At 52.8% G+C, this 24,744-nt stretch overlaps 1 protein-coding gene across 1 annotated transcript in view; it reads left to right on the forward strand.

The window, feature by feature from the left end:
* The first annotated feature begins 1,708 nt into the window (after positions 1–1,708).
* LOC135519836 (intermembrane lipid transfer protein VPS13B) overlaps positions 1,709–24,744 on the forward strand; it is a 764,993-nt gene continuing 741,957 nt past the window's right edge. The window contains 6 exon segments of the mRNA XM_064945043.1: positions 1,709–1,810; positions 2,098–2,412; positions 4,822–4,939; positions 22,321–22,427; positions 22,429–22,467; positions 22,469–22,487. Of these exon segments, the coding sequence (XP_064801115.1) occupies positions 1,709–1,810; positions 2,098–2,412; positions 4,822–4,939; positions 22,321–22,427; positions 22,429–22,467; positions 22,469–22,487 (700 nt within the window).

Below are 24,744 nucleotides of genomic sequence, written 5' to 3' on the forward strand. Positions count from 1 at the left end.
TGCAGGCCAGTCAAGTTCTTCCACACGAATCTCGACAAACCATTTCTATATGGACCTCGCTTTGTGCACGGGGGCATTGTCATGCTGAAACAGGAAAGGGCCTTCCCCAAACTGTTGCCACAAAGTTGAAAGCACAGAATCGTCTAGAATGTCATTGTATGCTGTAGCGTTAAGATTTCCCTTCACTGGAACTAAGTGGCCTGAACCATGAAAAACAGCCCCAGACCATTATTCATCCTCCACCAAACTTTACAGTTGACACTATGCATTGGGACAGATAGCGTTCTCCTGGCATCCACCAAACCCAGATTCGTCTGTCGGACTTGCCAGATGGTGAAGCGTGATTCATCCCTCCAGAGATCGTGTTTCCACGGCTCCAGAGTCCAAAGGAGATGAGCTTTACACCACTCCAGCCAAGGCTTGGCATTGTACATGGTGACCTTAGGCTTGTGTGCAGCTGCTCGACCATGGAAACCCATTTCATGAAGCTCCCGACCAACAGTTGTTGTGCTGATGTTGCTTCCAGAGGCAGTTTGGAACTCGGTAGTTGAGGGTTACAACTGAGGACAGACGATTCAGCACCCGGAAGCCCCGTTCTGTGAGCTTGTGTGGCCTACCACTTCGCGGCTGAGCCGTTGTTGCTCCTAGACGTTTCCACCTCACAATAACAGCACTTACAGTTGACCGGGGGGCAGCTCTTCAGGGCAGAAATTTGACAAACTGACATGTTGGAAAGGTGGCATCCTGTGACGATGCCACGTTGAAAGTCTAAGGCCATTTCTACTGTCAATGTTTGTCTATGGAGATTGCATGGCTGTGTGCTCACTTTTCTACACCTGTGAGCAATGGGTGTGGCTGAATGAGCCGAATCCACTAATGTGAAGGGGTGTCCTCATACTGCTGTGTGTATTGTTTATGTCCTTGAACCAATTTATTTTAAAATTGCACACAGAAGTTGTAGTTGCTAATGTCAGCCTGCAGTACCCCGGTCGGCCTTCAACGTGACTCAATGAGAGAGAGGAGAGGAGGCGCACTGAGCCTCCTGGAGAGGAGGCGGCACTGAGCCTCCTGGAGAGGAGGCGGCGCTGAGCCTCCTGGAGAGGAGGAGGCGCTGAGCCTCCCGGAGAGGAGGAGGCGCTGAGCCTCCCGGAGAGGAGGAGGCGCTGAGCCTCCCGGAGAGGAGGAGGCGCTGAGCCTCCCGGAGAGGAGGAGGCGCTGAGCCTCCCGGAGAGGAGGAGGCGCTGAGCCTCCCGGAGAGGAGGAGGCGCTGAGCCTCCCGGAGAGGAGGAGGCGCTGAGCCTCCCGGAGAGGAGGAGGCGCTGAGCCTCCCGGAGAGGAGGAGGCGCTGAGCCTCCCGGAGAGGAGGAGGCGCTGAGCCTCCCGGGAGGCGCTGAGCCTCCCGGAGAGGAGGAGGCACTGAGCCTCCCGGAGAGGAGGAGGCAGGAGGGAGGAGGCACTGAGCCTCCCGGAGAGGAGGAGGCACTGAGCCTCCCGGAGAGGAGGAGGCACTGGAGAGGAGGAGGCACTGAGCCTCCCGGAGAGGAGGAGGCACTGAGCCTCCCGGAGAGGAGGAGGCGCTGAGCCTCCCGGACTAGCTGAAACTGTACATGTTGTTTCTATGAGACGTTGTCTGATCCAGCTTGAAAGCTACTTGCTTGGCTTCAAATGCGTTATTGTGTCTTCACATAGGAATGAATGGTGTCACGTGATGGATGGCTTTGGCCTTAGTTTCTCCAGTCATTGGTTCCCCCCTCAGACAAGACCTCGACGCAGGACCACTAGAGCCAGACGTCTACAGGGGCACAGGGGGGTGAGAGGTCATGCTTGGCTTTCCTGTGCCCTAACCCTCCGCCCCTACTTACTTTCTGGGTAGGGGGTCCCCCCTCTCCTGTCACTCACACTGGCAGGGCTTCTCTGCTCTCTGCCGGCCGTCATCTCTACTCCTCAGGGCAACAGCTGAGTTGACACGCCTGGAGGCCAGGCAGAACATCCCACCTCCAAGCCCTTAACCTCCTCTACCTTCCCCAGGATCTCTCCCCAGACCCTCCTTAGGAGCCCCCCCCACCTAGACCCTCCCCAGTAGCCCCCCCCCCCCAGGAGCCCCCCCAGACCCCTCCAGGAGCCCCTCCCCCAGGAGGCCCCTCCCCCCCAGGAGCCCCCCACCTCGACCCTCCCCAGGAGCCCCCCCCCCCCCCCTCCCCACTACCCTCCCCAGGAGCCCCCCCCCACCCTCCCCAGGAGCCCCCCACTACCCTCCCCAGGAGCCCCCCACTACCCTCCCCAGGAGCCCCCCCCCCTCCAGGAACCCCCCCCCCTCAGGAACCCCCCACCTCAACCCTCCCCAGGAGCCCCACCACCCAGACCCTCCCCAGGACCCCCCCCCCCCAGGAGCCCCCTCTACTGATTGTCACTGTCAGATCCCGTGGTGTTTCCTCTGTATTTAAATGTCCGTAAACATCGCAGCGTTTTGAAGTGACGGAACGTTTACAGATGAAGTGTGAGATAATCAGACTGTAATCTATTTCTTATTGTTGCCCTGTTTCTATAATTCACAACCTTGATGAGGTATTTATTATTCCTCCACATTCTGTTTACCAGTTCCCACCGAGCTGGGCCACGGCGGCGTGTGTGTGTAGGTGTGTGTGTGTGTGTGTTAGGAGTTCAGTGTAAATATTTTCACCAGTCTGTTTTGGCATCACTGTGTTTACTTTAGCCCACCGACCGACTGACTGGGGGAAACACATTCATTCAGGAGGAGGAGAAGTAGGAGGGATGGGGTGGGAGGGAGGAAGAGGAGAGGGGGAGGGAGGGAGGAAGAGGAGAGGGGGAGGGAGGAGAGGGTGAGGGAGAGAGGGGGGGAAGAGGGAGGGAGGAAGAGGAGAGGGGGAGGGAGAAGAGGAGAGGGGGGAGGGAGGAAGAGGGGAGGGAGAAGAGGAGAGGGGGAGGGAGGAAGAGGAGAGGGGGAGGGAGGGAGGGGGTGAAGAGGAGAGGGGGAGGGAGGGAGGGGGGGAAGAGGAGAGGGGGTTGGAAGAGGAGATGGGGGGTAGAGGAGAGGGGGAGGAAGAGGAGAGGAGAGGGGGAGGGAGGGGGAGGGGGAGGAAGAGGAGAGGGGGAGGAAGAGGAGAGGAGAGGGGGGGGAGGGAGGAAGAGGGGAACGGGGGGGAAGAAGAGGGGAACGGTGGGAGAGGGGGAGGGAGGAAGAGGGGAACGGGGGGGAGAAGGGGGGAGGAAGAGGGGGAGGAAGGGAAGGTGAGAGGGAGGGAGGGAGGAAAAAGGGAAGGTGGGGCAGAGGGGGTTAAGCAGCCAATTTGTGTTTGGTTTTGACACCTTTAGTGTTTAGGTTCGTCAGAACAACGCTGAGTTCTCAGACTGCCATGTTAACCACCTGATCCTGTGCTGTGCTTTGTGGGTGTGTGTGGGTGTGTGTGTGTGGGTGTGTGTGGGTGGGTGGGTGTGGGTGTGTGTGTTCTTTGCCCTGCAGTGTCCCATGGTGTCCACCCCCTCTATTGATTAGGGTTCATAAGGGCCCTCGAGGTGGTTGTAAACCAGGGAGAAGTGTTAGTGGTGATCATTGGTTTGCAGCTCCCTCCCTCCCTCCCTCCCTCCCTCCCTCCCCTCCCTCCCTCCCTCCCTCCCTCCCTCCCTCCCTCCCTCCCTCCCTCCCTCCCTCCCTCCCTCCCTCCCTCCTTCCCACCCCTCTGCAGCAGCCTTGTGACCCCTCCCTCCCTCCCCCCCCTTCCCACCCCTCTGCAGCAGCCTTGTGACCTCCCTCCCTCCCTCCCTCCCTCCCTCCCTCCCTCCCTCCCTCCCTCCCTCCCTCCCCCTCCCCTCTGCAGCAGCCTTGTGACTCCCCCTCAACCTCCCACCCCTCTGCAGCAGCCTTGTGACCCTCCCACCCCTCTGCAGCAGCCTTGTGACCCCCCCCTCCCCCTCAACCTCCCACCCCTCTGCAGCAGCCTTGTGACCCCCCCTCCCTCCCCCTCAACCTCCCACCCCTCTGCAGCAGCCTTGTGACCCCCTCCCTCCCCCTCAACCTCCCACCCCTCTGCAGCAGCCTTGTGACCTCCCCCCCCCTCACCTCGTCCTTTGCTCATGTCTCTCTCTCTCATGTCAATTCAAGGCCCTTTATTACCAGGGCAACATGTGCTTACATTGTTAAAGCAGGTGAAATAGATCATAAACAAAGGTGAAGTAATCAATAATAAATGAACAGTAAACATTACGCGATTATACACTTTATGTCTGTATACAGTGTTGTAACCATGTTCAACTAGTCTCTCTGTCTCTCTCTCTCCTTGTCTCTGGCTCTCTCTCTCTCTGTCCTTGTCTCTGTCTTACACATGTCATTATGTCTGTATACAGTGTTGTAACCATGTGCAACTAGTCTCTCTCTCTGTCTTTCTCTCTCTCCTTCTGGGTCTCTCTGTCTCTCTCTCTCCTTCTGGGTCTCTCTGTCTCTCTCTCCTTGTCTCTGTCTCTTCCTTTCTGTGTATCTCCTCTCTCTCCTTCTCCTCTCTCTGTGTCTCCTGTGTACTGTCCTCTGTCTCTTCAGCAGTCTCTATCTCACACTCTCTCTGTCTTTCTCCTTCTGTCTGTCTCTCTGTCTGTCTCTCTCTGTCTCTCTGTCGCTGTCTCTCTGTCTCTCACTGTGTCTCTATATCTCTCTAGCTCTCTCTCTCTCTCTGTGTCTCTGTGTCTCTCTCAGAATTCAATTCAATTTAAGTGCTTTATTGGCATGGAAACACATTGCCAAAGCAAGAGAAATAGATAATAAACAAAAGTGATTATTAAATCTCTCTGTGTGTTTGTTTTCCTGTGCAGGACGACCATGAGAGTGGTTCTAGCTCCACCAGTCGCAGCGCCTCAGAGAGCTCCAAGACCCTTCCCAAGCCCCGCCGCCTCCAGCAGGCCGCCCCCTCCGACCCAGACCTGCCCCCAGGTGAGTGATGGCTCCGTGGCCACAGGGAGTACTCTACCCCCCTGCTTCACGCTGACCACCAGGCAGGGCTAGGCCTCAGTGGGTGGATGAATCACTGACAGGACAGGTCTTATCAGAAAAGGGGTCCTCGATGCGTTCCTATTCCCTAGCCCTGTGCACCCTGCTCAAAAGTAGGCCACCATCTAGGGAATAGGGTGTCATTTGGGATTCTAGTCATCCCACAGGAGAGGGATTCCAACCTCTCTCCTCCTAACGACACGCCCCTAACAACGACACTTAGCGACACAATAAAGTCCTCGTGTGAGTGAGGCTGTAAACCCAGATATGTTAGGACTTCATCAATGAAACATCTCTGACACATTTTACTGTCCGGAGAGACTCTGTGCAGGCGTCGTGATGAATCCATCACTCACTCAATATACTACCATGTTAACTTACCTCTCAATATACTACCATGTTAACCTACCACTCAATATACTACCATGTCAACTTACCTCTCAATATACTACCATGTCAACTTACCTCTCAATATACTACCATGTCAACTTACCACTCTATACTACCATGTCAACTTACCACTCAATATACTACCATGTCAACTTACCACTCAATATACTACCATGTCAACTTACCTACCATGTCAACTTACCACTCTTACTACTGTGTCAACTTACCACTCAATATACTACCATGTCAACTTACCACTCAATTACTACCATGTCAACTTACCACTCAATTACTACCATGTCAACTTACCACTCAATATACTACCATGTCAACTTACCACTCAATATACTACCATGTCAACTTACCACTCAATATACTACCATGTCAACTTACCTCTCAATATACTACCATGTCAACTTACCTCTCAATATACTACCATGTCAACTTACCTCTCAATATACTACCATGTCAACTTACCACTCAATATACTACCATGTCAACTTACCACTCAATATACTACCATTTCAACTTACCACTCAATATACTACCATGTCAACTTACCACTCAATATACTACCATGTCAACTTACCTCTCAATATACTACCATGTCAACTTACCACTCATATACTACCATGTTAACTTACCATTCAATTACTACCATGTTAACTTACCACTCAATATACTACCATGTCAACTTACCACTCAATATACTACCATGTCAACTTACCACTCAATTACTACCATGTTAACTTACCACTCAATATACTACCATGTTAACTTACCACTCATATACTACCATGTCAACTTACCACTCATTTACTACCATGTCAACTTACCTCTTAATTTACTACCATGTCAACTTACCTCTCAATATACTACCATGTCAACTTACCACTCAATTACTACCATGTTAACTTACCACTCAATTACTACCATGTTAACTTACCACTCAATATACTACCATGTCAACTTACCACTCAACTACCATGTCAACTTACCTCTTAATTTACTACCATGTCAACTTACCTCTAAATATACTACCATGTCAACTTACCACTCAATTACTACCATGTTAACTTACCACTTTACTACCATGTCAACTTACCACTCAATATACTACCATGTCAACTTACCACTCAATTACTACCATGTCAACTTACCACTTAATCTACCATGTCAACTTACCACTTAATATACTACCATGTCAACTTACCACTCAATATACTACCATGTCAACTTACCACTCAATATACTACCATGTCAACTTACCACTCAATATACTACCATGTCAACTTACCAATATACTACCATGTCAACTTACCACTCAATATACTACCATGTCAACTTACCACTCAATATACTACCATGTCAACTTACCACTCAATATACTACCATGTCAACTTACCACTCATATACTACCATGTCAACTTACCACTCAATATACTACCATGTCAACTTACCACTCATTATACTACCATGTCAACTTACCACTCAATATACTACCATGTCAACTTACCACTCAATTACTACCATGTCAACTTACCTCTACCAATTTACTACCATGTCAACTTACCTGCTCAATATACTACCATGTCAACTTACCACTCAATATACTACCATGTCAACTTACCACTCAATATACTACCATGTCAACTTACCACTCAATATACTACCATGTCAACTTACCACTCAATATACTACCATGTCAACTTACCACTCAATATACTACCATGTCAACTTACCACTCAATATACTACCATGTCAACTTACCACTCAATATACTACCATGTCAACTTACCACTCAATATACTACCATGTCAACTTACCACTCAATATACTACCATGTCAACTTACCACTCAATATACTACCATGTCAACTTACCTCTCAATATACTACCATGTCAACTTACCACTCAATATACTACCATGTCAACTTACCACTCATATACTACCATGTCAACTTACCACTCAATATACTACCATGTCAACTTACCACTCAATATACTACCATGTCAACTTACCACTCAATATACTACCATGTCAACTTACCACTCAATATACTACCATGTTAACTTACCACTCAACCATGTCAACTTACCACTATACTACCATGTCAACTTACCACTCAATATACTACCATGTCAACTTACCACTCAATATACTACCATGTCAACTTACCACTCAATATACTACCATGTCAACTTACCACTCAATATACTACCATGTCAACTTACCACTCAATATACTACCATGTCAACTTACCACTCAATATACTACCATGTCAACTTACCACTCAATACCATACTACCATGTCAACTTACCTACCATGTCAACTTACCATCAATACTACCATGTCAACTTACCTCTCAATATACTACCATGTCAACTTACCACTCAATATACTACCATGTCAACTTACCACTCAATATACTACCATGTCAACTTACCACTCAATATACTACCATGTCAACTTACCACTCAATATACTACCATGTCAACTTACCACTCAATATACTACCATGTCAACTTACCACTCACTCAATATACTACCATGTCAACTTACCACTCAATATACTACCATGTCAACTTACCACTCAATATACTACCATGTCAACTTACCACTCAATATACTACCATGTCAACTACTACCTACCTCTCAATATACTACCATGTCAACTTACCACTCAATATACTACCATGTCAACTTACCACTTAATATACTACCATGTCAACTTACCACTCAATATACTACCATGTCAACTTACCACTCAATATACTACCATGTCAACTTACCACTTAATATACTACCATGTCAACTTACTACCATGTCAACTTACCACTCAATATACTACCATGTCAACTTACCACTCAATATACTACCATGTCAACTTACCACTCAATATACTACCATGTCAACTTACCACTCAATATACTACCATGTCAACTTACCACTCAATTACTACCATGTCAACTTACCACTCATTATACTACCATGTCAACTTACCACTCAATATACTACCATGTCAACTTACCACTCAATATACTACCATGTCAACTTACCACTCAATATACTACCATGTCAACTTACCACTCATATACTACCATGTCAACTTACCACTCAATTACTACCATGTCAACTTACCACTCATTTACTACCATGTCAACTTACCACTCAATATACTACCATGTCAACTTACCTATCAATATACTACCATGTCAACTTACCTCTCAATATACTACCATGTCAACCTACCACTTATTTGACTACCATGTCAACTTACCACTCAATTACGACCATGTCAACTTACCACTCAATATACTACCATGTCAACTTACCACTCAATATACTACCATGTCAACCAGCAGAGCTGTGTGTAGACCAGTATCCCAGACCAGTAGAGCTGTGTTTAGACCAGTAGAGCTGGGTGTAGACCAGTATCCCAGGGCAGTAGAGCTGTGTGTAGACCAGTATCCCAGACCAGTAGAGCTGGGTGTAGACCAGTATCCCGGGCCAGTAGAGCTGTGTGTAGACCAGTATCCCAGACCAGTAGAGCTGTGTGTAGACCAGTAGAGCTGTATCCCGGACCAGTAGAGCTGTGTGTAGACCAGTAGAGCTGTATCCCAGACCAGTAGAGCTGTGTGTAGACCAGTAGAGCTGTGTTTAGACCAGTAGAGCTGGGTGTAGACCAGTATCCCAGGCCAGTAGAGCTGGGTGTAGACCAGTATCCCAGACCAGTAGAGCTCCTAGGCCAGTAGAGTAGTATCCCAGACCAGTAGAGCTGGGTGTAGACCAGTATCCCAGACCAGTAGAGCTGTATCCCAGACCAGTAGAGCAGTATCCCAGACCAGTAGAGCTAGGTGTAGACCAGTATCCCAGAGCAGTATCCCAGACCAGTAGAGATGGGTGTAGACCAGTATGCCAGACCAGTAAAGCTGTATCCCAGACCACCCAGACCAGTAGAGCTGGGTGTAGACCAGTCCCAGACCAGTGTATCCCAGACCAGTAGAGCAGTATCCCAGACCATCCCAGACCAGTAGAGCCCAGACCAGTGGGTGTAGACCAGTATCCCAGACCAGTAGATATGTCTGTAGACCAGTATCCCAGACCAGTAGAGCTGTCTGCAGACCAGCATCCCAGACCAGTAGAGCTGTATCCCAGACCAGTAGAGCAGTATCCCAGACCAGTAGAGCTTGGTGTAGACCAGTATCCCAGAGCAGTAGAGTTGGGTGTAGACCAGTATCCCAGGCCAGTAGAGTAGTATCCCAGACCAGTAGAGCTGGGTGTAGACCAGTATCCCAGACCAGTAGAGCTGTATCCCAGACCAGTAGAGCTGGGTGTAGACCAGTTTCCCAGACCCGTAGAGCTGTATCCCAGACCAGTAGAGCTGGGTGTAGACCAGTTTCCCAGACCCGTAGAGCTGTATCCCAGACCAGTAGAGCTGGGTGTAGACCAGTATCCCAGACCCGTAGAGCTGTATCCCAGACCAGTAGAGCTGTATCCCAGACCAGTAGAGCTGGGTGTAGACCAGTGAGTCGCTAGGAGCTGAGGAATGGAGAGTGAGAGTCGTTGTAAACCTCTTAATCTGTAATTAAATTGTCGAGAATAAAAAACTCAGGATTATATGGACAGTGTAGCTGTCGGCCAGCCAGCCAGCCTGTAAACTGCAGCTTTTATAGTGTTGAAGAGCCTGTCCTGTGGAACCTCCGTGCTGTCTCACCACCCACTCTGGGAAACCTCTGTGCTGTCTCACCACCCACTCTGGGAAACCTCCGTGCTGTATCACCACCCACTCTGGGAAACCTCCGTGCTGTATCACCACCCACTCTGGGAAACCTCCGTGCTGTATCACCACCCACTCTGGGGAAACCTCCATGCTGTATCACCACCCACTCTGGGAAACCTCCGTGCTGTATCACCACCCACTCTGGGGAAACCTCCATGCTGTATCACCACCCACTCTGGGGAAACCTCCGTGCTGTATCACAACCCACTCTGGGAAACCTCTGTGCTGTATCACCACCCACTCTGGGGAAACCTCCGTGCTGTATCACAACCCACTCTGGGGAACCTCCGTGCTGTATCACCACCCACTCTGGGGAAACCTCCGTGCTGTATCACCACCCACTCTGGGGAACCTCTGTGCTGTATCACCACCCACTCTGGGGAAACCTCCGTGCTGTATCACCCACCCCACCCACTCTGGGGAAACCTCCGTGCTGTATCACCACCCACTCTGGGGAAACCTCCGTGCTGTATCACCACCCACTCTGGGGAAACCTCCGTGCACCACCCACTGTATCACCACCCACTCTGGGGAAACCTCCGTGCTGTATCACAACCCACTCTGGGGAAACCTCCGTGCTGTATCACCACCCACTCTGGGGAAACCTCCGTGCTGTATCACCACCCACTCTGGGGAAACCTCCGTGCTGTATCACCACCCACTCTGGGGAACCACCCACCTCCTCCGTGCTGTATCACCACCCACTCTGGGGAAACCTCCGTGCTGTATCACCACCCACTCTGGGGAACCTCCGTGCTGTATCACCACCCACTCTGGGAAATCTCCGTGCTGTATCACCACCCACTCTGGGAAACCTCCGTGCTGTATCACCACCCACTCTGGGGAAACCTCCGTGCTGTATCACCACCCACTCTGGGGAAACCTCCGTGCTGTATCACCACCCACTCTGGGGAAACCTCCGTGCTGTATCACCACCCACTCTGGGAAACCTCCGTGCTGTATCACCACCCACTCTGGGGAAACCTCCGTGCTGTATCACCACCCACTCTGGGAAACCTCCGTGCTGTATCACCACCCACTCTGGGAACCTCCGTGCTGTATCACCACCCACTCTGGGAAACCTCCGTGCTGTATCACCACCCACTCTGGGGAAACCTCCGTGCTGTATCACCACCCACTCTGGGGAACCCACTCTCCTCCGTGCTGTATCACCACCCACTGCTTTCAGCTGGACGACAATACATGACTCTTAGTTAGAGATGTGAATGGGGATTTATAACAGTGTGAATTATATTATACAGTGTGGTGGTGTTACACAGGACCTGTTCAACAGTAGCTAAGCGTTTCGGTTTTAACAAGGTCTATACACTATATATGTAGGTCGGGAGCTTCATGAAATGGGTTTCCAAGGCCGAGCGGCCGCACACAAGCCTAAGATCACCATGTGCAACGCCAAGCCTTGACTGAATTGGTGTAAAGCTCGTCTCCTTTGGACTCTGGAGCAGTGGAAACACGTTCTCTGGAGGGATGAATCACGCTTCACCATCTGGCAAGTCCGACAGACAAATCTGGGTTTGGCGGATGCCAGGGCAACGCTACCTGTCCCAATGCATAGTGCCAACTGTAAAGTTTGGTGGAGGAGGAATAATGGTCTGGGGCTGTTTTTCATGGTTCGGGCCCCTTAGTTCCAGTGAAGGGAAATCTTAACGCTACAGCATACAATGACATTCTAGACGATTCTGTGCTTCCAACTTTGTGGCAAAAGTTTAGTGAAGTTTGGGCATTTCTCTTGGAAGAGGGATGAAAGCTCTTGTTTGTTGAGTGTTGAATTCAGCAGTCAATAGATCTCACAAGTAGATTGAAGGAAGAGATGACCATTCAGACCCAGAATCATTCAGAGCCAGAACCATTCAGAGCCAGAACCATTCAGACCCAGAACCATTCAGAGCCAGAACCATTCAGACCCAGAACCATTCAGAACCATTCAGACCCAGAACCATTCAGACCCATAATCATTCTGTGTTCCGCGGAGGAGACTACTTGACTTGGGTCTGTGTTGCTGAGCTCATGTGAAGGTTGGTTTTGGGGTCCAGTCATTTTGGAGGGTTGGGGTTGGGGTTGGGGTGGAGGAGGGTTGGGGTGGAGGGATGGGGGGGATCATCTTTAGGGGGAGTTGACCAGTTTTCAGTGGGCTTCCTCCCTGTAGGCTGAGGCACAGGTGCTGGCTGTGTCAACTGTTTACAGAGGTTTAGAGTGGCACGAAGGCTCACAGAGCAGGGTGGAGGGGGGGGTTGGGGTGGAGGGGTGGGGTGGAGGGCTGGGGGTTGGGGTGGAGGGCTGGGGGGAACCACACACAGGGTGGAGGGATGGGGATTGGGGTGGAGGGGTGGAGGGGTTGGGGTGGAGGGATGGGGGTTGGGGTGGAGGGCTGGGGGTTGGGGTGGAGGGGTGGAGGGTTGGGGTGGAGGGATGGGGGTTGGGGTGGAATTCTGGGGTGGAGGGATGGGGGTTGGGGTGGAGGGCTGGGGGTTGGGGTGGAGGGTGGAGGGTTGGGGTGGAGGGATGGGGTTGGGCTGTGGAGGGAACCACACAACACACAACACACACACACACACACACACCCATTTACATGTGGTTTTGAGTGGGGGTTGGGGTGGAGGGATGGGGGTTGGAGTGGAGGGTGGATGGCTGGGGGTTGGGGTGGAGGGGTGGGGGTTGGGATGGAGGGGTGGGGTGGGGGTGTAGGATGGGGGTTGGGGTGGAGGGGTGGGGGTTGGGATGGAGGGGGGGGGTAGGGGTGTAGGGCTGGGGGTTGGGGTGGAGGGATGGGGGTTGGGATGGAGGGTTGGAGTAGAGGGGTGTAGGGGTTAACTCTGGGCTGACTGGGCGCGGGGAGAGGGCCTCGGTCGGTGGTGAAACAGGTCAATTAGATCCAGAGTGGGAATAGCAGGAGGCTGTTTTACTGCCCAGCTCAGAGCTCAGTCTGCAGGTGTGACAGGAACCCTCTCACTGACCCTAACACCACACACACACACACACACACACACACACACACACACACACACACCACACACACACACACCACACACACACACACACACACCACACCACACACACCACACACACACACCACACACACACACACACACACACACACATGGTTACACACAAGGACACCACACACACACACACACACACACACACACACACACACACACACACACACACACACACACAACACACACACACACACACACACACACACACACACACACACACACACACACACACACATACACCACACACACTACACACACATACACCACACACAGTACAAAACACACACACACCACACACACACACACACACACACACACACACACACCACACACACATACACCACACAACACACTTTGGTCATAGGAATATTGGAACAGTCCCTCATTCACACACACACACACACACACACAAGGAGTCCAGTATAAAGGCTGGTCCAGGATCAGTTACAGCCACAGAGACATGGTTAACCAAGGAGTCCAGTATAAAGGCTGGTCCAGGATCAGTTGGTACAGCCTTACAGAGACCATGGTTACCACCAAGGAGTCCAGTATAAAGGCTGGTCCAGGATCAGTTGGTACAGTCCCTCTATTCAAGGACAGGATCTGTTCTTAACCAAGGAGTCCAGTATAAAGGCTGGTCCAGGATCAGTTGGTACAGCCTTACAGAGACATGGTTAACCAAGGAGTCCAGTATAAAGGCTGGTCCAGGATCAGTTGGTACAGCCCTACAGAGACATGGTTAACCAAGGAGTCCAGTATAAAGGCTGGTCCAGGATCAGTTGGTACAGCCCTACAGAGACATGGTTAACCAAGGAGTCCAGTATAAAGGCTGGTCCAGGATCAGTTGGTACAGCCTTACAGAGACATGGTTAACCAAGGAGTCCAGTATAAAGGCTGGTCCAGGATCAGTTGGTACAGCCCTACAGAGACATGGTTAACCAAGGAGTCCAGTATAAAGGCTGGTCCAGGATCAGTGGGATGGTACAGCCCTGGGAGAGACATGGTTAACCAAGGAGTCCAGTATAAAGGCTGGTCCAGGATCAGTTGGTACAGCCCTACAGAGACATGGTTAACCAAGGAGTCCAGTATAAAGGCTGGTCCAGGATCAGTTGGTACAGGGTTAACCAAGTCCAGTATAAAGGCTTTGAGCTGAGGGAGACATGGTTAGGACCAAGGGGTCCAGTGGGATAAAGTTTGAGCTGGTCCAGGATCAGTTGGTGGGATACAGAGACATGGTTAGCTGAAGGAGTCCAGTATAAAGGCTGGTCCAGGATCAGTTGAGTTTGAGCTGAGGGACATGGTTAACCAAGGGGTATAAAGGCTGGTCCAGGATCAGTTTGAGCCCTGAGGGATGGTTAACCAAGGAGTCCAGTGGTGGGATAAGGCTGGTCCAGGATCAGAGGATGCAGCCCTGGGATAGAGACATGGTTAACCAAGGAGGAGTTTGAAGGGGTGGTCCAGGATCAGTTAGTTTGAGCCCTGAGGGAGACATGGAGGAACCAAGGAGTCCAGTATGTAAAGGCTGGTCCAGGATCAGTGGTACAGCCCTACAGAGGCATGGTTAACCAAGGAGTCCAGGGATTAAAGGCTGGTCCAGGGAGTTGGTAATGTCTACGAGGCGTGGTGGGGAGGAGGGTAGGGAGGAGGAGGAGGGGTGGTTAACCAAGGAGTCCAGTATAAAGGCTGGTCCAGGATCAGTGGTACAGCCCTACAGAGACATGGTGGTAACCAGGGAGTCCAGTATAGGAGGCTGGTCCAGGATCAGTTGGTACAGCCTACAGAGACGTGGTGGTAACCAAGGAGGAGGATAAAGGCTGGTCCAGGATCAGGAGGTACAGCCCTACAGAGACATGGTTAACCAAGGAGTCCAGGTAGGGAAAGGCTGGTCCAGGATCAGTGGTACAGCCCTACAGAGACATGGTTAACCAAGGAGTCCAGTATAAAGGCTGGTCCAGGATCAGTGGTAAGTCCACAGAGACATGGTGGTAAGGGAGGAGGAGTATAAAGGCTGGTCCAGGATCAGTTACAGGGGTACAGAGACATGGTTAACCAAGGAGTGGTGGTAAAGGCTGGTCCAGGAGGGGGGAGAGGAGGGGTGGTAATGTCTACAGAGACATGGTAACCAGGGAGGAGGAGGAGGGAGGCTGGTCCAGGGGTGGGATAGAGGAGTCCTTGGGAGGACATGGTGGTGGAGGAAGGAGTCCAGGAGGGGGTGGTGGAGGGAGGAGGAGGGGAGGAGGGGTGGTGGGTCTAGAGGAGTTTGGGAGGAGGGAGGAGGGAGGGAGAGAAGGGGTGGTGGGAGGGAGGGGAGGAGGGAGGGGGGGGAGGGAGGGAGTCTGACTGAGGGTGGTGGGGAGGAGGGAGGGGAGGAGGGAGTTTGGAGGGGTGGTAATGTCTACAGGGAGTGGTGGTGGAGGGAGGAGGAGGGAGGGAGGAGGGAGAGGAGGGGTGGTGGGATAGAGGAGTTTGGTGGGGAGGAGGGAGGAGAGTAGGGGTGGTGGGATAGAGGAGTTTGAGCTGAGGAGTATGGAGGATGAGTAGGGGGTGGTGGGATAGGAGGAGTTTGAGCTGAGGGAGTTTTCTGAGTAGGGGTGGTGGGATAGAGGAGTTTGAACTGCTGATGTCCAGGAGGGAGGAGAGTAGGGGTGGTGGGATAAGGAGTTTGAGCTGAGGGAGGAGGTAGGGGTGGTGGGATAGAGGAGTTTGAGCTGAGGGAGTATGGAGGATGAGTAGGGGTGGTGGGATAGGTCAGGGTTTGAGCTGAGGGAGTATGGAGGAGAGTAGGGGTGGTGGGATAGAGGAGTTTGAGCTGAGGGAGTATGGAGGAGGGTTAGAGTAGGGGTGGGGGAGGAGTTAGAGTCTGAGGAGAGGAGAGGAGTATGGAGTTTGAGAGGAGTAGGGGTTAGAGTCTGGGAGGGGGAGGAGGTCAGGGTTGAGTCTGAGTAGAGGAGGGAGGAGGAGGGGGTAAGTCTGAGATAGGGAGGGGTTTAGAGCTGAGGGAGAGGGAGAGGGTTAGAGTCTGAGGAGGAGGAGAGGTAGGGTGGTAATGTCTGAGGAGGTGGTAGGGTTAGAGTCTGAGGAGGGTGGGGTTAGGGAGTCTGAGGAGGTGGTGGAGAGAGGAGGGAGGGTTAGTAGTCTGAGAGGCTTGGTGGTCAGGAGGGAGGAGGGAGGGTTAGGGAGGGAGAGGAGAGGTGGTAATGTCTGAGGAGTGGTGGTGAGGGGAGGAGAGGGAGGGGAGAGTCTGAGGGGTGGTAAGGGAGGTGGTGGGAGGAGGAGGAGGGTAATGTTAGAGTCTGAGGAGGGGTCAGGGTCTACGAGGCGTGGTGGTAGAGGGGGAGGGAGGAGGGAGAGGTGGGTAATGTCTACGAGGGTGGTGGTGGAGGAGGGAGGAGGGAGGAGGGAGGAGGGTTAGAGTCTGAGAGGGGTGGTAGATGTCTGGAGGAGTGGTGGAGAGAGGAGGGAGGAGGGAGAGGAGGGGTGGTAATGTCTACGAGGGTCGTGGTGGTGGAGGGGAGGAGGAGGAGGGAGGGGGAGGAGGGGAGGTGGGTGTCTGAGGTGGTGGAGGAGGGAGGAGGAGGAGGGAGAGGAGGGGTGGTAATGTCTACGAGGCGTGGTGAGGAGGGGGAGGAGGAGGAGGGAGGGAGAGGGGGGTTAGGTCTGAGGTGGTGGTTAAGTCTGAGGAGGGAGTGGTTAGAGGAGGAGGGAGGAGGAGGAGGGGGAGGAGGGAGAGGAGGGGTGGTAATGTCTGAGGCGTGGTGGGGAGGGAGGAGGAGGAGGGAGGGAGGGAGGAGAGGAGGGGTGGGTAATGTCTACGAGGCGTGGTGGTAGAGGGAGGAGGAGGAGGGAGGAGAGGAGGAGAGGAGGGGTAATGTCTGAGGATGGTGGGAGAGGTGAGGGAGTAGAGGAGGAGTAGGGGTGGTGGGATAGAGGAGTTTGAGTGGAGGAGGGAGAGGGTTAATGTCTAGTAGAGTGGTGGTTAGGAGGAGGAGGGAGGAGGGTTAGAGTCTGAGGAGGTGGTCAGGGGAGGAGGAGGGAGGAGGGAGGTCAGGGGTGGTAATGTCTAGAGTCTTGGTGGTGGAGGGGGGAGGAGAGGAGGGGTGGTAGGGGGTGGTAGAGTCTGAGGAGGGTGGTGGTCTGAGGCGTGGTGGTGGAGGAGGGAGGGGAGGGAGAGGAATGGAGGGTGGTAATGTTACGAGGCTTGGTGGTGGAGGAGGAGGAGGGAGGGAGAGGGGGTAATGTCTGAGGAGGGTCTTGGTGGTGGAGGGGGAGGGTCAGGGTTAGAGTCTGAGGAGGGGTCTTACGAGGCTGAGGTGGTGGAGGGAGGAGGAGGGAGGAGGGAGAGGAGGAGGTGGGTAATGTCTGACGAGGGTCTTGGTGGTAGGTCTGAGGAGAGGAGGGGTCAGGGTTAGAGGAGGAGAGGTCAGGGTTAGAGTCTGAGGAGCGGGTCAGGGTTAGAGGAGGAGGGAGGGAGAGGAGGAGGAGGTAATGTCTACGAGGCGTGGTGGAGGAGGGAGGAGGAGGAGGAGCTAGAGGGGTCAATGTCTACGAGGCGTGGTGGAGAGGGAGGAGGAGAGGGAGGAGAGGAGGGGTGGTAATGTCTAGGGGGTGGTGGTGGAGGGAGGAGGAGGAGGGAGGAGGTCAGGGTTAGAGTCTGAGGAGTGGTGGGGAGGAGTCTGAGGAGGAGGAGGGAGGAGGGAGTCTGAGGGGTGGTAATGTCTACGAGGCGTGGTGGTAGAGGGAGGAGGAGGGAGAGGAGGGAGGAGGGTGGGCGTGGTCTGGAGGAGAGGAGGAGGTCAGGGAGGAGGGAGGAGAGGAGGGGGTGGTAAGTCTACGAGGCGTGGTGGAGGGAGGAGGAGGAGGGGAGGGAGAGGAGGGTTAGTCTGAGGAGGGTGGTGGTTAGAGTCTGAGGAGAGGTCAGGGTTAGAGTCTGAGGAGAGGTCAGGGGGAGGAGTCTGGGAGAGGTCAGGGTTAGTGGTCTGAGGAGAGGAGGAGGAGGAGGGGGTTAGAGTCTGAGGGGGTGGTAAGTCTAGGAGGCGTGGTGGTCTGAGGAGAGGAGGAGGAGGAGGAGGAGAGGTCAGGGGTTAGAGTCTGGAGGAGTGGTGGTAGAGGGGAGGAGAGTCTGAGGAGAGGGAGGGGTAGGTGGGATGAGGTCAGGAGTTAGGGAGTCTGAGAGGAGGGAGGGTGGTGGGTTAGAGTTTGAGGAGGAATGGAGAGGTCAGGGGGTGGTTAATGTCTACGAGGGAAGGGAGGAGGAGGGGAGGGGTGGTAATGCTCTGAGGCTTGGTGGTGGAGGGAGGGGAGGGAGGAGGGAGAGGAGGGGGGGTAATGTCTGGCGAGGTGTGGGTGGAGGAGGGAGGAGGGAGAGGAGGGGTGGTAATGTCTACATTGTGGTCAACAACCTGGTGGTGGGGGAGGAGTAGGAGGGAGGAGGGAGAGGAGGGGTGGTAATGTCTACGAGGCTTGGTGGTGGAGGAGGAGGAGGGAGGAGGGAGAGGAGGGGTGGTAATGTCTACGAGGCTTGGTGGTGGAGGGAGGAGGAGGGGGAGGAGGGAGGAGGGGGGTGGTAATGTCCGAGGCTGGTGGTGGAGGGAGGAGGAGGGAGGAGGGAGAGGAGGGGTGGTAATGTCTAACCTGGAGGCTTGGTGGTGGAGGGAGGAGGGAGGGGAGAGGGGGGGTATATGGGTACAGGGTGGTGGTGGAGGGGGAGGAGGGAGGAGGGAGAGGAGGGGGAACAATGTTAACCTGGCTGGTGGTGGAGGGAGGAGGAGGGAGGAGGGAGAGGAGGGGTGGTGGTCTACGAGGGAGGAGGAGGGGAGGGAGGGAGGAGGGAGGGGGGGGTGGTAATGTCTATAGGCTAATGTTAGGGAGGGAGGAGGGAACACACCTGTGGTAACCTGGGCTGGTGGTGGAGGGAGGAGGAGGAGGGAGGAGGGAGAGGAGGGGTGGTAATGTCTACGAGGCTATGGTGGAGGGAGGAGGAGGGACTATAGGGAGGGGTGGTAATGTCTACGAGGCGTGGTGGTGGAGGGAGGAGGAGGGAGGGAGGAGGGAGGGAGGGGTGGTAATGTCTAACGAGGCTGGTGGTGGAGGGAGGAGGGAGGGGGGAGGAGGGAGAGGAGGGGTGGGAACACACCTGTCTAGGCTTGGTGGTGGAGGGAGGAGGAGGAGGGAGAGGAGGGGTGGTAATGTCTGAGGCTTGGTGGTGGAGGGAGGAGGAGGGGAGAGGAGGGGGGTGGTAATGTCTGAGGCTTGGTGGTGGAGGGAGGAGGAGGGAGAGGATAGGGTGGTAATGTCTACGAGGCTTGGTGGTGGAGGGAGGAGGAGGGAGGGAGGAGGGGTGAACACTACGAGGCTGGTAACGTGTCTGGAGGGGTAGGGAGAGGAGGGGTGGTAATGTCTAACGAGGCGTGGTGGTGGAGGGAGGAGGGGAGGGAGGAGGGAGAGGAGGGGTGGTAATGTCTACGAGGCGTGGTGGTGGAGGGAGGAGGAGGAGGGAGGAGGGAGAGGGAGGGGTGGTAATGTCTACGAGGCTTGGTGGTGGAGGGGAGGAGGAGGGAGAGGGAGGGGTGGTAATGTCTGAGGCTTGGTGGTGGAGGAGGGAGGAGGGAGGAGGGAGAGGAGGGGGTGGTAATGTCTACGAGGCTTGGTGGTGGAGGGAGGAGGAGGAGGAGGGAGGAGGGAGAGGAGGGGTGGTAATGTCTACGAGGCTTGGTGGTGGAGGGAGGAGGGAGGGAGGAGGAGGGAGAGGAGGGGTGGTAATGTCTACGAGGCTGGTGGTGGGGGGAGGAGGAGGGAGGGAGGGGTGGTAATGTCTACGAGGCTGTGGTGGGGGAGGAGGAAGGGAGGACACACACACCTGGGGTGGTATATGGGGAGGAGGAGGGAGAGGAGGGGTGGTAATGTCTATACGAGGCGTGGTGGTGGAGGGAGGAGGAGGGAGAGGAGGGGTGGTACCTGGACTATAGGGTGGTGGTGGAGGGAGGAGGAGGGAGGAGGGAGAGGTGGTGGAGGGAGGAGGAGGGAGATAGGGGTGGTAATGTCTAACGAGGCGTGGTGGTGGGGGAGGAGGAGGAGGGAGTTAACCTGGAGGGGTGGAATGTCTACGAGGCTTGGTGGTGGAGGGAGGAGGACCTGTTAACCTGGCTGGTGGTGGGGGGAGGAGGAGGAGGAGGTGGGTAGGGTCTACGAGGCTTGGTGGTGGAGGGAGGAGGAGGGAGAGGAGGGGTGGTAATGTCTATAGGCTTGGTGGTGGAGGGAGGAGGAGGGAGAGGAGGGGTGGTAATGTCTATGAGGCGTGGTGGTGGTGGAGGGAGGAGGAGGGAGGGAGGTGGTGTACACCTGTGGTGGAGGAGGGAACACACACACCTGTTAACCTGGAGGAGGGTTAACCTGGAGTCTGGTTCTACTGAGCTCCACATCTGGAGGGAAGAGAGGAGACAGAATTCAATGAAGATTTGTGGCGCTGGGACTGGAGGGAGGAGGTTAACCTGGAGGTGGAATTTAACTGCCCATGTTCTGGACACACTGACTCCACATAAATACACATGTCAGGGACTTATTTACGAGGAAGGTCAGGGTTAGAGTCTGGACTGGAGCAACACTGGGTTAGAACTCTGAGGAGAGGTCAGGGTTAGACTCTGAGGGAGGTCAGGGTTAGAGTCTGAGGAGAGGTCAGGGTTAGAGTCTGAGGAGAGGTCAGGTCAGGGTTAGAGTCTGAGGAGAGGTCACGGTTAGAGTCTGAGAGGAGAGGAGAGGTCAGGGTTAGAGTCTGAGAGAGATGGGAACAGGGTTAGAGTGAGGAGAGGTCAGGGTTAGAGGAGTGGAGAGGTCAGAGGTCAGGGTTAGAGTCTGGGTTAGAGGAGAGGTCAGGGTTAGAGTCTGAGAGGAGTGGAGAGGTCAGGGTTAGAGTCTGAGTCTGAGGAGGAGGTCAGGGTTAGTCTGAGGAGAGGTCAGGGTTAGAGTCTGAGGAGAGGTCAGGGTTAGAGTCTGAGGAGAGGAGAGGTCAGGGTTAGAGTCTGAGGAGAGTCTGGGTTAGAGTCTGAGGAGAGGTCAGGGTTAGAGTCTGAGGAGAGGAGAGGTCAGGGTTAGAGTCTGAGGAGGAGAGGTCAGGGTTAGAGTCTGAGTCTGAGGAGAGGTCAGGGTTAGAGTCTGAGTAGAGGAGAGGTCAGGGTTAGAGTCTGAGAGGAGAGGTCAGGGTTAGAGAGGAGAGGAGAGGTCAGGGTTAGAGTCTGAGGAGAGGAACACAGGGTTAGAGTCTGAGGGAGAGGTCAGGGTTAGAGTCTGAGTAGAGGAGAGGTCAGGGTTAGAGTCTGAGGAGAGGAGAGGTCAGGGTTAGAGTCTGAGGAGGAGAGGTCAGGGTTAGAGTCTGGACTAGGAGAGGTCAGGGTTAGAGTCTGAGGAGAGGTCAGGGTTAGAGTCTGAGGAGAGGTCAGGGTTAGAGTCTGAGGAGAGGTCAGGGTTAGAGTCTGAGGAGAGGTCAGGGTTAGAGTCTGAGGAGAGGTCAGGGTTAGAGTCTGGGAGAGGTCAGGGTTAGAGTCTGGGGAGAGGTCAGGGTTAGAGTCTGGGGAGGAGAGGTCAGGGTTAGAGTCTGAGGAGAGGTCAGGGTTAGAGTCTGAGGAGAGGTCAGGGTTAGAGTCTGAGGAGAGGTCAGGGTTAGAGTCTGAGGAGAGGTCAGGGTTAGGAGTCTGAGAGGTCAGGGTTAGTCTGAGGAGAGGTCAGGGTTAGAGTCTGAGGAGAGGTCAGGGTTAGAGTCTGAGGAGAGGTCAGGGTTAGAGTCTGAGGAGAGGTCAGGGTTAGAGTCTGACACACCTGTTAACCTGAGTCTGAGGAGAGGTCAGGGTTAGAGTCTGAGGAGAGGTCAGGGTTAGAGTCTGAGGAGAGGTCAGGGTTAGAGTCTGAGGAGAGGTCAGGGTAAGAGTCTGAGAGGAGTGGAGAGGTCAGGGTTAGAGTCTGAGAGGAGTGGAGAGGTCAGGGTTAGAGGAGAGGTTAGGGGTCAGGGTTAACTCCCAGGGAATGTTGCCTTAAGGAAGCTCTGAATTACACTTCACTGGGTATTAACACCGAATTAATGGTGTGTGTGTGTGTGTGTGTGTGTGTGTGTGTGTGTGTGTGTGTGTCTGTCTGTCTCCAGGCTACGTCCAGAGTCTGATCCGTCGACTGGTGAACAACGTCAACCTGGTCAACAACCTGATCTTGAAGTACGTTGAGGACGACATCGTCCTGTCGGTCAACATCACCTGATCTTGAGAGTTACACCATCCATGAGTTCTGGGAACATCACCTTCATGGACATCACAGGTCAGCCTGTCTGACACACACACCTGTTATATAGGGAACACACCTGTTAACCTGGACTATATAGGGAACACACCTGTTAACCTGGACTATATAGGGAACACACCTGTTAACCTGGACTATATAGGGAACACACCTGTTAACCTGGACTATATAGGGAACACACCTGTTAACCTGGACTATATAGGGAACACACCTGTTAACCTGGACTATATAGGGAACACACCTGTTAACCTGGACTATATAGGGAACACACCTGTTAACCTGGACTATATAGGGAACACACCTGTTAACCTGGACTATATAGGGAACACACCTGTTAACCTGGACTATATAGGGAACACACCTGTTAACCTGGACTATATAGGGAACACACCTGTTAACCTGGACTATATAGGGAACACACCTGTTAACCTGGACTATATAGGGAACACACCTGTTAACCTGGACTATATAGGGAACACACCTGTTAACCTGGACTATATAGGGAACACACCTGTTAACCTGGACTATATAGGAACACACCTGTTAACCTGGACTATATAGGGAACACACCTGTTAACCTGGACTATATAGGGAACACACCTGTTAACCTGGACTATAGAGGGAACACACCTGTTAACCTGGACTATATAGGGAACACACCTGTTAACCTGGACTATATAGGGAACACACCTGTTAACCTGGACTATATAGGGAACACACCACCTGTTAACCTGGACTATATAGGGAACACACCTGTTAACCTGGACTATATAGGGAACACACCTGTTAACCTGGACTATATAGGGAACACACCTGTTAACCTGGACTATATAGGGAACACACCTGTTAACCTGGACTATATAGGGAACACACCTGTTAACCTGGACTATATAGGGAACACACACACCTGTTAACCTGGACTATATAGGGAACACACCTGTTAACCTGGACTATATAGGGAACACACCTGTTAACCTGGACTATATAGGGAACACACCTGTTAACCTGGACTATATAGGGAACACACCTGTTAACCTGGACTATATAGGGAACACACCTGTTAACCTGGACTATATAGGGAACACACACTGTTAACCTGGACTATATAGCACACACACCTGTTAACCTGGACTATATAGGGAACACACCTGTTAACCTGGACTATATAGGGAACACACCTGTTAACCTGGACTATATAGGGAACACACCTGTTAACCTGGACTATATAGGGAACACACCTGTTAACCTGGACTATATAGGGAACACACCTGTTAACCTGGACTATATAGGGAACACACCTGTTAACCTGGACTATATAGGGAACACACCTGTTAACCTGGACTATATAGGGAACACACCTGTTAACCTGGACTATATAGGGAACACACCTGTTAACCTGGACTATATAGGGAACACACCACCTGTTAACCTGGACTATATAGGGAACACACCTGTTAACCTGGACTATATAGGGAACACACCTGTTAACCTGGACTATATAGGGAACACACCTGTTAACCTGGACTATATAGGGAACACACCTACCTGTTAACCTGGACTATATAGGGAACACACCTACCTGTTAACCTGGACTATATAGGGAACACACCTACCTGTTAACCTGGACTATATAGGGAACACACCTACCTGTTAACCTGGACTATATAGGGAACACACCTACCTGTTAACCTGGACTATATAGGGAACACACCTACCTGTTAACCTGGACTATATAGGGAACACACCTACCTGTTAACCTGGACTATATAGGGAACACACCTGTTAACCTGGACTATATAGGGAACACACCTACCTGTTAACCTGGACTATATAGGGACACACCTACCTGTTAACCAGGACTATATAGGGAACACACCTGTTAACCTGGACTATATAGGGAACACACCTGTTAACCTGGACTATATAGGGAACACACCTGTTAACCTGGACTATATAGGGAACACACACACCTGTTAACCTGGACTTTATAGGGATTAGGGGACCATTTGTGACACACCCTCATTGTTAGGTGAACAATTTACACTGCAAGGTCCAGGCCTTAGAACAGTCAGTACACAGGGTGTTGGTTCTGGGGTAGAACAGTCAGTACACAGCGTGTTGGTTCTGGGGTAGAACAGTCAGTACACAGCGTGTTGGTTCTGGGGTAGAACAGTCAGTACACAGCGTGTTGGTTCTGCTGTAGAACAACAGTCAGTACACAGGGTGTTGGTTCTGCTGTAGAACAGTCAGTACACAGCGTGTTGGTTCTGGGGTA

Source organism: Oncorhynchus masou, chromosome 29 (assembly GCF_036934945.1).
Source record: "Oncorhynchus masou masou isolate Uvic2021 chromosome 29, UVic_Omas_1.1, whole genome shotgun sequence".
In the NCBI taxonomy this organism is placed as follows: domain Eukaryota; kingdom Metazoa; phylum Chordata; class Actinopteri; order Salmoniformes; family Salmonidae; genus Oncorhynchus; species Oncorhynchus masou.